Source organism: Asparagus officinalis, chromosome 8 (assembly GCF_001876935.1).
Source record: "Asparagus officinalis chromosome 8, Aspof.V1, whole genome shotgun sequence".
Taxonomy (NCBI): domain Eukaryota; kingdom Viridiplantae; phylum Streptophyta; class Magnoliopsida; order Asparagales; family Asparagaceae; genus Asparagus; species Asparagus officinalis.
In genome coordinates this window covers 112108699-112126448 of record NC_033801.1, presented here as the reverse complement: position 1 = coordinate 112126448, position 17750 = coordinate 112108699, and the positions used below count along the sequence as shown (strand labels likewise).

Here is a 17750-nt window from a genome sequence, read left to right as displayed (position 1 = left end):
TTTAAGATGCCAAAAATTCATTAATTTTTTAATTAAAAATTACTAAGGTAAGACTTAAGTAAAGTATACTATGAAAAAATCATTTCTTTAGAATTTTATTTCGCGAGTTATCCATATAAGTCGTTGAACTGATCATGTTCACTAACCTAAGATCTAGCAAAATTCTAAATCTTCATCAATGTGATCAATTATTACTTTAACTACTATTAATTTGGCAACTAGATGACAATTTTTTATAATTTTTTATTAACAAAAGTGATAAGGAAAAATTATAACTAAAGCGTAAAATAAAGAGGGAATTTATGTATTTCTCAGCCACTCACACCCTAAATTTTGGCATTGTACCTCAATGCAGATTCGCTTGAAGCACAAAGTAAACATGTTAAAATTGAAAAAAAAGGGAAAAAAAAAAACTTTTTTTTTTACGCTTGTTCGGCTATGAGCAACTGCATGATAAAGGATCTGTAATTCTGTTAGTATGAGGGATGTAGCAAATCATAATAATGGATGAAAAATTGAGTACTTATTTTTTATTTTTTTATTTTTTTTCATTTTAACCTATGTTACTTATTCAAATTTTGTTTATGTTTTTTTTTTAAATTTATTTTTTTGTTTTTTTAAAGAAACAAAAGGGACCAAAAATTTTTTTTTCAATTATAGTTAATGAGGGTTCATGAAGAACAACACCTCTTCCTCTGCCGAGCGCTAGAACAATTCTAAAATATGGTTTTAGACGTTGACCATTTATTTTAATAAATGGTACCATTTTTGGATTTTCTCATCTCCGAAGCCTCCATGCTGAAAAAAACCTGTTTGACAATAACAATTTGGACTGTCCATCATTGATTCTTATTTTATTCAGGAAAGAGATGCAATTTTGGAATTGTATAATAAACTTTTCTGTCCTGGTAGAGAAATTTTTTCATAAAATTGATTTATCATGAAAAATTTTGGTTGTTTTACTCTTTGAAATTTTTGAGTTTATGCTAGTATGCATCATTTTGAATTTCTTCTAACTCATTTATTTGGAGCAATCTGTTCTTACCTGCCGAGTCTGAGTCAAAATTTAACTGTTTTATTGCCCACATTGCTCGATGTTCCAACTCTACTGGTAGGTGACAAGCTTTCCCGAATACCAGTCTGTATGGTGACATCCCCAAATTGGCCTTGAAAGTTGTTCTATACGCCCACAGAGCATCACATAATTTTACAGACCAATCTTTTCTGTTATGATTAACTGTTTTTTCTAAGATTTGTTTGATCTGCCTGTTTGTGACCTCTACTTGTCCACTAGTTTGGGGGTGATAAGGAGTTGACAATTTGTGTGTGATTGAATATTTCCTCATCAGAGCCTCGAAAGAACGGTTACAGAAATGTGTACCGTTATCACTGATGATCGCTCGAGGTACTCCAAACCGGGCAAAAATATTCTCTTTCAAAAACTTGACAATGACCTTGTTGTCATTAGTTTTGCAAGCTACCGCCTCAACCCATTTTGACATGTATTCAACGGCTAATAGAATGTAGAAGGAATTTGGAAATGGTCCCATAAAATCGATACCCCACAGATCAAAAAGTTCAACGGATAAGATGGGTTGTAAGGGCATCATATTTCTCCTAGTGACCTTCCCTAAAAGCTGACAGCGGTTACAGGTTTTGCAAAACTCGAATGAATCCTTGAAGAGAGTGGGCCAATATAGCCCAGACTGGAGAATTTTTCCAGCTGTTTTTCTTGGGCCAAAGTGGCCTCCACATGCTTGTTCATGATAAAATGATAGAACACTCCTAGTTTCTTCCGTGGGAACACACCTAAAGATCTGATCAGGACAGTATTTGAATATATATGGATCATCCCAGTAAAAGTATTTTACTTGGGAGAGAAAACGGGATCTATCCTGTTTGGACCAATAAGAAGGGATCTGGTTCATGACTATGTAGTTCACAATGTAAGCGAACCATGTGACAGATTGGATTTGTAGGAGTTGTTCATCAGGGAAATGCTCATTGATTGGAACGGTTGATGTTGGTGCATTTGGGAGTCGAGAGAGGTGATCTGCTACGGGGTTCTCTGTTCCCTTTCTGTCAAGAATTTGGATGTCAAACTCTTAAAGAAGGAGAATCCATCTAATGAGCCATGCTTTAGCATCCTTTTTGGTCAAAAGATACTTTAGTGCGGCATGATCTGTGAAAACTTTGGTTAAGGAACCGATGAGGTAGGACCTGAATTTTTCTAAGGCAAAGACTACAGCTAAAAATTCTTTCTCTGTGACAGAGTAGTTTTGCTGGGCATCATTCAGAGTCCTACTGGCGTAGTAGATCACATGCGGTTTTCCATCAAACCGTTGTCCTAAAACAGCATCGATTGCAGAATCAGATGCATCACATATCAGTCCGAAGGGTAAGGTCCAGTCCGGTGCATGAATGATAGGAGCTGTGGTTAGCTCCTTTTTCAGATATTCAAAAGCTTTGAGGCAGTCGGGAGAGAAGACAAATAATGTATCCTTGGCTAAGAGATTGGTCAAGGGTCTAGCAATCTTGCTGAAATCCTTGATGAAACGTCGGTAAAAACCAGCATAATCAAGAAATGATCTGACATCTTTGACTGTTTTGGGAGGAGGGAGATTGGAAATGAGATCTACCTTAGCTTTGTCCACTTCGATTCCCCTATTGGAAACTACATGTCCTAAGACAATGCCTTGTTTGACCATGAAATGACATTTCTCCCAATTGAGAGTCAGATTTTTCTCCCTACACCGTTCTAGGACCAGTTTAAGATGATGCAAACATTGGGAAAATGTGTCACCAAAAATGGAAAAGTCATCCATGAAAATTTCGAGAAATCGCTCTACCATGTCGGAAAAAATACTGATCATGCAACGTTGGAATGTGGCCGGTGCATTGCACAGGCCAAAAGGCATGCGTCGGTATGCGAATGTTCCATACGGGCAAGTGAAGGTGGTTTTCTCCTGATCTTCTGGAGCGATAGGGATTTGATTGTAACCTGAATATCCATCCAGGAAACAGTAGAACTCGTGTCCTGCTAAACGCTCTAACATTTGGTCAATGAAAGGAAGAGGGAAGTGATCTTTCCTAGTGGCTAAGTTGAGCTTTCGGTAGTCAATACAGACTCGCCATCCAGTTTGGATCCGAGTGGGAATCAGCTCATTAGCCTCATTTTGGATCACGGTGATCCCAGATTTCTTTGGAACAACTTGGACTGGACTCACCCATGAACTATCAGAAATGGGATAAATGATCCCATGATCGAGACATTTCAGAATGTCTTTCCTAGCGGCTTCTTTCATCACTGGGTTTAACCTACGTTGAGCATCTCTAGTAGGTTTGGCATCATCTATCAAATGGATTCGGTGTTGAACAATGGTTGGACTAATCCCTTTGATATCAGCCATGGTCCATCCAATGGCTTCCCTATTCTCTCTTAAAACAGCTAAGAGAGCTTCCTTTTGACCGGTAGTCAACTCAGAAGAAATGATAACTGGTAAAGACTCGTTCTCCCCTAAGTAGGCATACTCTAAATTTTCGGGTAGTGGTTTGAGCTCTAACTTAGGGGGTTCCTCCACAGATGGGCGAAGCTGGACTTGAGGTTCTATCTCTAAAGGTTCTCGTTGCCAGCCAACAGCAAAAACATGATTGATCAGCGGTTCTATCTCTAGTTCGTCATCAGAAAGCTCCTCAATCATTAAATCAGATGCATTTGAATCAGACTCACACTCTCCCTCTTGTTGTTCACTGGATATTCCTTGAATGAAATTCACTTCCATGGGTTCATCAGATGGATCACTAGGCTGTCTCCCTAAGTTGAAGATATTGAGGTCAACAATCATATTCCCAAAAGATAGTTTCATCTGACCGGTTCTACAATTGATCAAAGCATTTGAGGTGGCTAGGAACGGTCTTCCTAGAATGACGGGAATTTGACTTTTGAGATTGGAAACGGGCTGCGTTTCCAAGACAATAAAATCAACTGGGAAAATAAACTCTCCAACTTTGATCAGAACATCCTCTACCTCTCCTTTGGGAATTTTTACAGATCTATCAGCTAACTGTAGAGTGCATCTTGTCGGTTTAAGTTCTCCTACACCTAGCTGTTGATAGACTGAATAAGGAAGGAGGTTGACGCTGGCTCCCAAGTCTAGAAGTGCCTTATCAATGTGAGTGTTACCTATGACCCATGGAATTGTAGGACAACCAGGGTCCTTGTATTTCAACAGCATGGGCTTTAAAAAAATTTCACTGAGGTTGGCAGCTAAGAAGACTTTCTTGGGGACGTTGGTGGTTCTTTTCTTAGTGCATAAGTCCTTCAAGAACTTTGCATAAGAGGGGATTTGTTCGATTGCATCTAGGAGAGGGATGTTGATCTTGACCTGTTTAAATGTTTCTAGGATTTTCTCAACCTGCGGGGAGTTTTTCCTAGGTTTGAGTCTATCTGGAAAGGGGGCAACTCAGCGTTTTGGTCATCGGAAGGAATTGTTTCATCGGAAGGAGTGTTTTGAATGGGAGAAGGGGTTTGATCCGGTGGCATTCTAACATGATTGTCTATTTGTTTTCCTGATATCAGAGTGTGAATTGCATTCAGTTGAGCTGGATTGTTGGAACTGGATCCAGTGTCTTTAGGGTTTGCAATATATTGACTTGGAAATTTTTCTTTTGCTCTCTCACTCACGGCAACGGCTAATTGCCCAAGTTGGGTTTCTAACCGGGCTATGGCTTGTGTGTTCGAGTTGAGCACTTGGCCGGTGGTTTGCATGAATGAATTTAGAGTGGTGGATGATTGGGTCAACATATTGGTAGTTTGTGTAGAAGCTTTGATCATAGCTTCTAAACCCTTTTCTAAGACACTCAAACATTTGTCATGATCGGAATTTGTAGGCTGTTGATGATGAGGATGTTGGTTTGGAAAATGTGGGTTAGAAAAATTGTTGGGTGCATTGAACGGGACAGCGTTTCCCCTCGGGAATTGCGGGTTTGACGTGGGAATGAAGTTTTGATTTCCGGGAGAGTTTCCTTGGTTCCAAGCAAAGTTAGGATGATTTCTCCAACCTGGATTGTAGGTTGGAGAAAATGGATCATTTCTGGGACGCTGGAATGCAGCGTTCATCTGTTCTAAAGCGTGGTTGTTTCCTAGAAGAGGGCATTCCTCTGAAACGTGGGTAGGAGACTGACATTTATGACATCCCGGGGTAGAAATATGATTAATTTGAGCCGAAGCTCGTTCCTTAACTTCTAAGGCTTCTAACCTCCGCATAATCGTCGTCATCTTTGCTTCAGAAGCAATATTTGACTCGAAAGAAAAACCACTAGACTTAGATTGGGGAACAGATGAAACCCTGTCATCATAGTTTTCCCACTGCATTGTTTTCTCGGATAAACTCTCTAGAAATTCTCAAGCTTCATCTGCGTTTTTCCTCATAAAATCTCTCTGACACATCGATTCTAAAGATGTTTTGGAAGAATAGTCCAATCCTTCATATATGACTTGGCACAGTCGCCATTTTTCTAGACCGTGATGAGGATATTGGATTAAAAGATATTTAAATCGGTCAAAATATTTCCAGAATGACTCTCCCGGGACAATTTTGAAATTTTGAATGTTGTTCCTAAGCTTTACCATTTTGTGAATAGGGAAAAATTTCTTAAGAAAAACGGTGAAAAATTCCTCCCAATTTGAGATGGAATTTGTCGGTAAGTTGTACAACCATTTTTTAGCTGTCCTTAAGAGCAAATGGAATAAATCTAAGCTTAATCGCATCTTCAGTTAATTCCCTCATTTTAATCATAATACATACTTCCTCAAATTCCGAGATAAATATATATGCATCTTCTGTTTCATTACCTAGGAATTTGGGAAGCATGTTAATGAAATGCGGTCTAAGCTCGAAATTTGCTCCATTTACTTCGGGGAGTCTTATGCAAGATGGAATTGCATTTCTGGTGGGGTAACACATATCCTGAAGAACTGGTTGATTTGCCATTTCTTGGATTGATTCAATACGGATTAAGCGATGAAAATTATCCCGAACCCAAATTTGCATACACCAAAACAAAAAAAATTCTTTTTTTTTAAAGGAAAGAAAGAAAGAAAATTAGTTTTTTTATATGAGAAGATAAAGAAAAAGAAAAATCTTAACTAAAATAAATCAAGGCAATCACTTTTCAATCAACTCTAACTCTAGGGTTTAGCCTAACTCAACTAGACCAGCTCCTAACCAAAAACTCCTACAGTGAAAAGATCAAAGTTTTACCCAGGTAGTTAGCCAGGTAAGGATAGTACTAGAGGGTGATCAAAGATTAATTAAGTACATCTTTCCTTGCGGAGCGCTTTACGCAACCCCTAAACATTGCCTTAGACACCAACTATTCTGAGAAAACTTAAACCGTTCACTTAAAGATTTCTTGTTCCTTATTGAGCTCGAATCCTTATGGGCCAATGTCTAATGAGTTTTAGAAGGCTTGAGTTTGTGAAGTGAGGAATTAGTGATTTGTGGGCTAAGGAAATGGTGATGAAATCCCTTACCTTATCTTGATTGGGGTTTTGCCCTTAAGAATGTTTTAAGTGTGTGCCAAATCAAGTGCAACAATCACTTTGGTGAATTCCTACACTATATGAAATGCAACCCTAGAAATTAAAAGCGACTAAAAAGGATGATAAAAAGAAAATCTTTATATTTTTTAATTATGGTCAACAACAATCAAATGTGAGAAGATGACTCATGTTTGAATTTATTATCTTGTTAGTTAATGTCCAAGTGAAAGATGAATTTTATTATGGTCAACAAAAATAAAATCTGTTTTTTAACTCCTAATTGTCTCTAATTGTGAAGCTAGCTAAAGAGGGTGGAATTGAAAACTAGAAAGAAGACTTACCCGAAAGCAATGCTCCAAATTCTTGATCTTCAATCCAAAATTTTTAAGCTCCAAGCGGTTCCTTCACAAGAAAAATACACAAGTTAAAGAATCAAATTAATAAAATCCTATTTTAGCACCTTCCCCGGTAACGGCGCCAAAAACTTGATGCGGCATAATTATGTACCAAAATTACAAGTGCACAATTGATCAAGTTATAGTATAAAAAATATCGATCCCACGAGGAAGGTGATTTTAAGAGATTATTAGAAATGGTTCTTATGTTTTGTGCATGACAATTAGGAATAAAGAATAAGTGTGATTGTGATGAGTGGTTGTTTTGATTTATGTGCAAGAGATAATAAATTGAATTTTAGAGAAGAAAGAATCAAAGAAGAAATGGAATCACAAGACAAGAAAGAAGAATGAATAAAATCAAGAAATAAACCAAGAATGAAAAAAAAATTTAAGAAAGTTAAGATGGAGGATTCACAAGAGGTAAGAAATCTAGAATATAATCCACTAACAAATTTTAATTACAAAATATAAACTATTCTCTTTTTATTATATTTTAACTTAGATTTATTAAGCATAGATTATCAAACCATTTAAGGAAAGTGTAACCTATCAAATTATCATCTAAGTCAAAATTACTATTCATGAAAAGAACAACAACATGATAATAATCCTAGAATTCATAAGCATAACCTATCAAACCATTTAAGATAAGCATAGATTATCAAATTCTTCTTCTACCGATTAGTTCTCTAGTTGATTATCCTAAACATGAACATTTTAAGTGCAAGAGAATAATTCATACAATATAAAGGAAATTAGACTAGTTTCATATAATTCTAAACTTCCTACAAGAATTAAATTCACATCTTTAAGAAATAAAAACAAGAAAAAGAACTAATTACAAAAATAAAAAGAAAAAAAATCTAAACTATAAACAAGAAATAAATCTAATTACAAAGAAAAATAAAAATTTAAACTACAAAATAAATTACAGAAATTAAATACAAGAAAAATAAATCTACTCTACAAATTAAAGTACAAAAAGAAATAAAAAATACAAGAAAATAAATCTACACTACAAGCATGAATTTAAATCTAACTAATAAGCAATAATAAAGAAATTACTAAAAGGAAATAAAAGAGAAAAAAAATGCAAACCTTCAATTTGCTCTTCATCTCCATCCTCATCATTCAACAAAGAGGAGAAGGAACAAATTTAAAGAGGAGAAAAATTATTATTATTAATTGCAACTAAAGTTATAATTTTTGGAAGGCCTTCTCAATTAAGAGTAGCCCTCCTCTCCAAAAGGAGTTTACAAAATTTTTCACCTTTAACCTCTCACTCTCTACCCCTATTTATAGTAATCTTCAATGAATATGAGTCATTGGATTTGTCTTGAGCCCCAAGTAACAATCTCCACCTTTGAATTTGTTAGTGAAGAGTTTGCTTTTTGTTCTTCTCTAGCCCATATGATTTGAATTTCGAATTTAATTTTCTGCAGACCATCAATTGATAAAGTTTGGCCCATTCACATGAAAATCCAAATTGATTTTTGGCCCACAACTCATTCAGCCCAAGCCAGCAGTCCAAGTCTTTGAGAAAAAAATCAGCAGCAAATTTTGGCCCATTGGAGCTTATTGGTTTTCGGCCCAATTAATGAAGATTCATTTGATTCAAAGGAAAAAAGCACCCACCATTGGAGCTTATTGGTTTTCGGCCCAATTAATGAAGATTCATTTGATTCAAAGGAAAAAAGCACCCAAGACAAGACCGGCCCATTCAAAGCTACAAGCATGAATTCAAAGCTGCAGCATCAAAATTGATTTCAAAAGAAACCAAGTCCGGTTCATGTCTGCATCCATCAATGTTTGGCCCATACATTTATTTCTTGTGAAAATCCAAGTTACAGCAACTCCACCTCAAGTCCATATGTCCGGTCCATTTCATGTTATAACCCTTGGTTCCGGTCCACTGCAGCAGCTAGTGATTTTCGCATAAAAGTCCAATTCATTTTTAAGCAACCAAGTCCAAATCCGGTTCCTTGCACACATGTGATTTTCAAAAATTAATTCTCTTATTTTTTTTCATTTACTCAAGGGTCTTTGTTGAGAGATGGGATTTTTGGGATTTTTTCTTTATTAACCTGCAATTAAAGATAAAAGCAATTATTAGTGCTATATTTATTCATATAAAATAGATAATGATGGTATAAAATTGTGATAAAATGTGATTATCAATACCTCCTCTCTCATGCCCCGAACCAATCTTCATCCCAGTTGCTAGGTCCTGGAAAACACAATAAGATGGAAAGAATGTGACTTTACAATTATTTTGTTTTGTAAACTTGCTAATGGATAATAGGCTAACAGGGAATTTGGGAACATATAACACATCAGTTAGTTTTAAAGAGGAAGTAGCATGAACTACTCCATCACCACGAACTGGAGAAAGAGTACCATCAGCAATGCAGATAGAAGGAAACTTATCAGAAAGATGTAAAGATACAAAGTGATCCTTTATACCTGTCATATGAGATGAGGCTCCAGAATCTAGTACCCAGGGTTTGTGAGAAGAAGCTATGTAAGCATCCATACCTGAAGATGATGCATAAGTAGCAGAATGAATATTCTGAGAGAGTTCTAGCTGGCGCAACCTCTCATAATCTGCCTGAGAAATTTGAATAGTAGGAGCAGTAACAGCTGGACCACCAAAAGTAGTAGCAGAAATAGATGAGTTAGTCGACTCTGTATCAGCTACATGGGCCCACTGAGGACGACCAAACTTCTCCCAGCACTTCTCAGAAATATGATTGGTTCTCCCACAATGACCACACTGTCGTGAGCCCTTATCAGATTCACCTTGCCTCCCACCAAAGGAACCACGTCCTCCCCCTGAATCACGGCCACGACCACGACCGCGGCCTTTGCCTCGATTAGAGAACATGGCAGACTGATCCATCGTAGGTGGAGATGGTGTAGTAGTATCAGAAGTAACACCAGTAGAGACCTGCATGACTCTGAAGAATGTAGCAGTCAGTGAGGGAATTGTATCTCCACCCAATATCTGTCCTCTCACCTGGGACTGTAAATTAGGGTTCAACCCAGAAAGAAATTTGGATTCTGCCAGATCACGACGATACCCTAATAGCGTCGCTGCATCAGCTACTGCAGGCTGATGCATCTCTAGTTCATCTATCAGTCTCTTCAATTCACCAAAGAATTCCGGAACTGACTTATCTCCTTGTTTGAGCGCAAACAGTCGTCCATAAATTTCAAATACACGAGAAACATTCTTCTCGTTCCCGTACATAATCTTTAGGTTGTCCCACATCTCCTTCGCAGTGGTTAAAAACATAACGCTGCTACTGATCTGTGTTTCCATACTGTTGAGAAGCCAAGTCATAACATAATAATCAGATGAGAGCCATGAATTGTAGGTAGGATCTGAGGTTGGTGGTGGAGATGCAAGAAGATGTGGTAGTTTGCTCTGAGCGCCAATGAAGATGCGGAAAGCTTATGCCCAGAGCAGATAGCTTGCACCATTCAATTTAATATTAGTCCCCAAGACTACCTTGGGCGCAGAGGTCTCACCAGCAACAATAGAAGGAGTAGTAGAGGAGGAGATGTCCGACATCGAAGTAGTAGTCATTTTTATTTTTGAGCAACAATAGGAGACAAATAGTAGTCAAATAGGCAGATTAGTAGTAGAGATCCGTTTTCGAAACATAAACTAAGAGCAGATCAGGAGCAGGATTAGAGGCAGAGTGGTAGATAGTCATGCCCTCACGCTGCGTAGGCGAGATCACCTGAGGGAGAGAGCCCTGGCTTTTGTTTGCACAAAGGCTCAATTTCTATATTCTTGTTTCTCGAAGGAAACAAGAATAAAAGTGAAATATCTCAACAACGTGAGATAGACACTCTTCCTCTCATCAGTTCTATGACTGAAATGTCGAGGCTTCCTCTTATCAGTTCTATGACTGAAATGTTGAGGGATACAATCGTCCTCTCATCAGTTCGAAGACTGAGATGTCGAGGGAATAAGCAACACGATGTAGGGGGCACTGTAGCAACGGCGGTACTGTAGCAACGGGTGGTGGTACTGTAGCAGCGGGCGGTGGTACTGTAGCAGCGGCGGTGGTACTGTAGCAGCGGGCGGCGGCTAGGGTTTTTGAATGAAGATTTGTGACGGCTAGGGTTTCATGCTCTGATACCATGTAGAGAATAGAAAAAACCCTAATAGTTTATTGAGAATAACAAGAGAGAGATATATAGCCATACAAATAGGGTTAAGGTTAACGGGTAATAGCCCATTAACCCAATACCCAATATTTAACTTAACAAAAACGATATAAACACAACAAATCCTAAATATATGTGGCTCTTACTTGCAGGTTTTCAAGAAGAAATGTGCGGTATCAACAGACCATGATTTCATCTTCTGCAAGTCCAAGTACATACTTCTTTAAACAACACATACAAATAAGCATTATTAGTAAGGCTACAAATGCTGGTACTAATACTTATATACCATGATATAATTATAGTGTATAACATACCAACTTCAATACGAGCAGCGTGAGGAATATTGATCACCTCTGAAGGCTCTCTGCAGTTTTTTGACAGGGAAAGCATAAACCGCTATCATAAGTCTCCTCAGATAATTTGATCCTCTCCTTGCACAGACTGTGATTTCCCCGAAAAGATAAGTAATGCCATACTCTTCAAATTTGATTTCCTAGAAGCATACTTTGCACAATTAAGTCTTGTTTGATTACCTAAGCTTCATGACACTTATGAATGTTAGCTTCATGACACTTATTAACCCTTCGTTCATGAGGGAAAGGTGGTTACCTGTAAATTCAAAATGCCACTCTGAGGATGGTAAGTGCTGATAAAACAGTTGAGGGATAATAAATGCTACTGAAGGAATAGATTGCAATTTACTCGAATGTTTCTCAATAATAAAAGGTTTGGTTCCTCGGCCTTCTCCATTATCGCCACCCCTTAATATTACTTATAAAAATATTTTACAGATGGAATCAGTTCATGGTCCAAAATATGAAGGACACGAGTCTCTATAACATCTCCTCAGATTGGATTTCGTCAGGAGCTGCAGTGTGAAAGGCGTATGGAGGACCTACGCTCAAGTGAGAATGCTAACAGTTATGTGCGCTTCCATGTATCAGTCTATATTGTCAGGCACAAAGAAAAAAAAACATATATTAGCAATGTTCTTATAAATAAAATAGGAGTACAACAAGTGAGACTTGGTGGTTATATATGATAAAATCATTGTTTACCGATGTCAATTAATAATGACAGCTCAGATTTTGGACCATCCTACCTTAATCAGTGGTCGATATTGCTGAAGAGTGTTTTTTTTTAAATGAAGTTAGTACATTATGGCTTGTTTTTACCAAAACACAAAGAAGGCTATATTCTAAAATTCTGACCAACATTTTTGCTATTTCATTCTTATATATCTTTATAGCATTTTGGTTAAGAATACATACACGTAACACGTTACGGTATCTTGGATCTACAAGCCACAAGTGAGGAGCCTGAAATGATAATAAAATTTTGACCGCGAACAGAAGCAGAGACATTAAATGGATGCTCGCTGCATCCCACATCTTGAACGAAGGAGAAATAAAACAATAGTGAATATGGACTGGTCTTAGTGAACATTTATAGATCATCTACCACCTACTATTGATGCATAAGAAACATACAAGAACTTGGCTAATATAAGCAGTATAATGGATTTCGTCAACCAGATTACATATATATACATCACAATTTTAGTCTATTTTTTACAAGATTCCAGCTTGCTCGCGATAAATTATACATACGTATTGAAGCATAATTGACAAGGTAATGGTATGCACTTATTCTACCAACTTGAATAAGTTTTTACCATATCTGCTTCTTTCAGGAGCATGGACTTTTTAAATCCACTCTCCAATCTCACTCTACAACAAAGTGAAACAACAAACGAACAGTACCAACTTTTACAAGGATGTCCTTCGACCAAAAGTATCTACTCCACGAAACCCTAGTATTTTGTAATGCACCCTTCCAACCTGTCCCTGGAAATAAAGTGTTATCAGTTAGATAAAAATGGATGGCAGCAATAAAAAACTAGGAAGGATATCACACTTGTTAAATTCATCCACGGTATGGCGCATAAAAGAGCTGAAGCAAAGACAAGGATCCAACTCAATCCTAAAAGTTAGAAATAAGAGGTTTGTCATATCACTATTGTTTGATAAAATTGTCTTCAGTTCAAATAATTTGTCTTGGCAAGTCGTCACCTCCACGGGATTTGATTTGTGATATATTTTCAATTATGAAGTCAAATAACGATAAAAAAAAATCTTTATGACAAATCCATTTTACTATAGAAACAGGAAAATGCAATCCAAAGTTGAATAAAGGGAGAAACTAACATCATGTAATTAAGCGTTATTTGCACTTCTACACCCCTAAAGCTTAATCCCATCTTAACTTCAATACCCTGAAGTTTTATTTGACACTTTGATGTCTCAACACACTGTCGTATAACTTTAGTGATACATTTACGAAAATATTACTCCTATCATGAAAAATGATTCTCCTCTTACCCCATTTCTTTGTCTCATGTTATTTATTAGAATCTCAATCCTACAAAAAATCCTCATATTGTTCCTCAGTCGCACGAAGCTCAAAATGAATTATTTGCTAAGAAATTTGTTTCTCCTACACTTTTCTATGTTGACGTTCTTGTATAATAGATGTTTTCTTTTTTAAATTTTGCATTGAAAAGAGATGTCAATTTCAAGAAGTTCACATCATATAATCAATCAAGCTTCTCGAGTGGGAAAAATGAACAGGTGATAAGCAGGGGAACAAATTATCTGGATTTCTGAATGGCTTGAGAGAGAGTGACTATATTATCTGCCTTTTTAGAACATCTCCATTAACTTTACGTTAAATGGCTGATAAAGGGTAGTAAAGTAAAATGACAGCGAAACTTTAGGACCTTCGGGGTATCAAAGTTAAATATGGGTATACTCTAAGGTACCCGAGTGCAAATACCCCTTAATTAACAATATAATTGTGCATGAAGAAATCCACATGCATGACTGTTGAGATAGTAAAAGACCTCGAAAAGTAAATTTTCTTTTAAAGGAAAATAGTCAAAATACATACAAATTGAAGGTATTGCATTACCTACTTGGAAAGAACACCGGTGAAGCTACTTGAAGAAAAATGTGGAAGACTCGGAGTCCCAATTTGAGAACTATCCGCGAAATCCGAATGAAGCTCTTGCTTCACTCTAGCTCCATCATCACCAATACATGTATTCCTAACACACTGATAACTGGCAGGAGACTCAATTTCATCCACCACAAATCGGCTGGGTATGCACATACCTTTACCAACAAAGCCAAGATTCCTTAATTGCCCTTGTTCAGATGGTCTCCCTGTCTTCAGCTCAGAGCTCTGAGAACACAAATTTGGTAAATTCACAGGCACTCCAGTTGCATGACTAACATTAGCATTTGAGTTCGGAATTCGCCAAAAAGTGTCGCCATTTGTAGGAGCTGAACAAGATGAAGCTGATGAAATTGACCCTGGAGACCCATTTAACATCCTGATATTTGTGATGTCTCCATCTGAAGTTTGCGCTACACACAATGGATCACTGTTTGATAGCAGTCCGTAATCAAGAGCTATGTTACTACTGTTGAAGCCGGAACTTGATTTGATGGCGACAAAACTATTCCCAGACTGACAGCTGTTTGACAATTGAGATGGAACGGTTATGGAACTTGGATTCAGAGGTAAAGAGGTCTGTCCAACATTTAAACAAGTTGGTGATCGAGAGGGAGCAATCATACACGATGGTTGTACGTTAATAACTCTTGGGCTCTTGCCTTGATTGTAAAAGTGGCGAGTTCATTGATGGCAATACTAAGCTGTTTGAAGGATGGCCTAGAAGTTCAGCATGCAGGGCAGCTAGGGTTTGAGAGGGGATTTGACCTGAGGCTGCAAGAGCTTGGAAATCGAGTCTTCCCATTGAGCCAACTTTTGTGTTCGGCTCTATAGGACCACATAGAGAATTAGGAAATCCATTCTGGTGTTGAGCTACACCACTTATTCTCTTTAAGTATAGTCTGAATTTCTGCACACCATCGTGCTGAAACATCAAAGTCTGAGCATAAAATTTAAATATAGATAAAATTTTAGCAATGAGTGCAACAGTATGAAATAGGAAAGGCAACATACAGTTAGCGGATATTATAAGTTGCATGCTTTAGTGATTTACAATTCCCATGCTCATGTAAATGAATATCAGAACTAGTTCATATTGTTCGTTAATGAGAAATAAGTAAGGTTGTGATTAAACAAAACAATTTACATATTTTGCATGCAAGTGGATGATAGGCTTCCGGCATGTGCATTAAGTGCTTCATTTCCATCAGAGCTTCAAAAAATGGCATAAAAATACATATTGAACAAGTACTTATCAATTTGTTCCTTAACATCATCAATACTATCTACAGCCAGCAATCACTGTCATAAATAACATTTTTTAATTGAATGAATCTCAGCTAGTTCTTTAGGTAGAAAATGAACACAAATTCACAAGTCTCAAATCTTGTTTGGAAGAGGAATCAAGTTTTCCAGACGTGCATTTGGACAAACTATTCATACAAGTTGATTAAAAACAGATGATACTTTGAACATAATCATACAGAGAATTCACATACAACAAGTACCCAAAATATATAAAAAAGATAACTACATGTTATCAACAGAACCAAAATTAACTCAGAATATAATACCTGCAAATGGCTTGCAACGTTTTCCCTAGTTAATCCAGGAACATTCATCAGTTCCAGAATTCTCTTCGGCACAGCCTCTGCATTGATTAATAATTAAACAATATTGAAACAAAGAGTTTCAAACTTCAAAAAGATTTATTTACAAGAAAAACAACTACACTCCCGCTCATGAAAGAAGATAAATTCGTACTTTCAATCCCAAGTTGGCTGACAGCACTAACAAATTGCTGGTGGAGTTCCACCGACCACACGACACGAGGCTTCTTTGACGATGAAGAATCCTCATGGTCCAATTCACCACTATTTTCATCTTCTTTGGTATCCCTTTTCTTTTTGTTAGACCTCCAAGATACATCTGCTCCATCATGCACTGAGGAAGCATACTCAGCATCATCTGAAACTCGCCTATTACGATGTGTGTCATCCATGCTGCCTGAATACTCCTTAGTTTCATTCTGCTTTTTTCTGATGACATGCTGCCATATATTCTTTAGCTCTTCAATGCGTACAGGCTTAATCAAATAATCACAAGCCCCATGTTTTATTCCTCTCATTACAGTGTTGGTTCCCCCATCAGCAGACATCACTGTGAGTTAAACAAAAAGCTGGCTACTATCATGATCTAAGAAAATTATAAAGTTGGCAAATTAAATTACTTACTGATAACTGGAAGATCCATTTCAAGGCCGACAAGCTCAAGCAGCTTAAAGCCGTCCATGTCAGGCATGTGAACATCACTTATTACCACATCAAAACCACATCGTTTCTCCCTAAGAAGGGATAAAGCTACTGTAGCCTGACAGCAAGTTGTAACTGCATAAAATCAGAAGTTGTGATTATTATGTCATTGATTACAACTTATCAACACTGTTTTGCAAACCGTTTCTTTACTATACCATTTGTCCTAAATGACAAGTCATTACTTTGCCAAGGAAATAACCAAATCGCTAAATATTATAATTCTGACATCTTCAAAATATTTTACATAGTGATGCACATTGCAATTAGTGATGTATATAAAAAATTCATTTGATTTTTCAACAATGTTGTAGATTATATCACTACTAAACAATAAATTCTCAACCCAAGCAGTTCAGTCTCACTTCCATTAGGCAACGCCGCAATGGGTAGTAGTTTTGACTGGATTACTTTTGGAAAATAGCTGCTCTTAATTTGGAAAAGAAAACGTAAATTTCTGTTTTACACACACAAGCAGCATCTATAATGTTGTTTAGATCATGAGCTCGTATATCTTACTTCTAAGCCAACAAGTTCATATTCCCTAACTTCTTTCCTTGGTCTCGAACAACAACAACAAAAACACAACCGGTATCCAACTTTTTGGTTCTGTTCAGGGCCATCTCGTCTGTGAAGTCGCCTACTACCACATACTTCTTAATTCTTAATTCGCTTCTGACCAAGTTCTCTTAGCTTACCTCCACCCTTCTTTGTCCTGTTAATTATAATCTTAGGACTTCTCCCAAGTCCTAACTTGTTCATTTAGTGTCCTCAGTTGCACTGTACATGAACAAATTCTCCCATTCTGTCCTCAACAGGGCAGCCTCTAAACCCATGAATACAAGCAACTTTGTTTCTAAGGATAACCTTTTGTTAACCACACACAGGCGAAATTCCTACCAATTCTCCCATTTCGTCACAATAATCATTAATCAACACTCCCGACAAATTTTAGACCCTAATCAACCGAATTAAACAATTTGTCAAAAGATCCAAACTTTCCCCCCAAATTCACTAGATGAGCGATGACCTAACCATTCACACAACCTAAATTCTTAATAATTCTCCCCTTCCATCACAACAATCAACCATGCCTCTTAACACACAACTGAGTCTTACTAATTTTACAACCTAATACATCAAATTACCCGATTTCCCAAAAAAAAGATTCAAACTTTTTTCCCCAAATTCAAATAGATACACTAAGCTCACCTCGATACCGGCATCTCTGAAGCATGCGCTCGAGAATCTTCAAGCAGGTGACGTCATCGTCAACCACGAGGACTCTCAGCCCTACAG

At 37.2% G+C, this 17750-nt stretch overlaps 2 protein-coding genes and 1 long non-coding RNA gene across 3 annotated transcripts in view; all 3 read right to left on the bottom strand.

Moving 5' to 3' along the window:
* LOC109851442 overlaps positions 1-9483 on the bottom strand; it is a 13234-nt gene extending 3751 nt beyond the window's left edge. The window contains exons 1-2 of the long non-coding RNA XR_002249829.1: positions 9406-9483; positions 9124-9169 (exon numbers count right to left, since the gene is read on the bottom strand). This is a non-coding gene — a long non-coding RNA (uncharacterized LOC109851442). The remainder of the gene's footprint in view (positions 1-9123; positions 9170-9405) is intronic.
* On the bottom strand, positions 9540-10516 carry LOC109821726. Its single transcript, XM_020387888.1, has 3 exons — positions 10454-10516; positions 9592-10369; positions 9540-9550 (listed from the first exon to the last, which is right to left on the bottom strand). Exons 1-3 carry the CDS (start codon positions 10514-10516, stop codon positions 9540-9542), a joined length of 852 nt encoding a protein of 283 aa, XP_020243477.1.
* On the bottom strand, positions 12603-17744 carry LOC109819805 (two-component response regulator ORR21-like). Its single transcript, XM_020385721.1, is given in 7 exon segments — positions 12603-12971; positions 14099-14786; positions 14788-15049; positions 15714-15790; positions 15904-16299; positions 16374-16526; positions 17664-17744. Coding segments are annotated over 7 exon segments (1635 nt in total). The 5' UTR covers positions 17689-17744; the 3' UTR covers positions 12603-12937.

What these genes read in the sequence shown, in the direction of transcription:
- LOC109821726 (XM_020387888.1), bottom strand. Translation starts at nt 10,516, where the DNA reads ATGTCGGACATCTCCTCCTCTACTACTCCTTCTATTGTTGCTGGTGAG. An exon ending in GTGAGACCTCTGCGCCCAAG is followed by an intron (nt 10,370 to 10,453) that starts GTAGTCTTGGGG and finishes ATTGGCGCTCAG; the next exon opens with AGCAAACTACCACATCTTCT.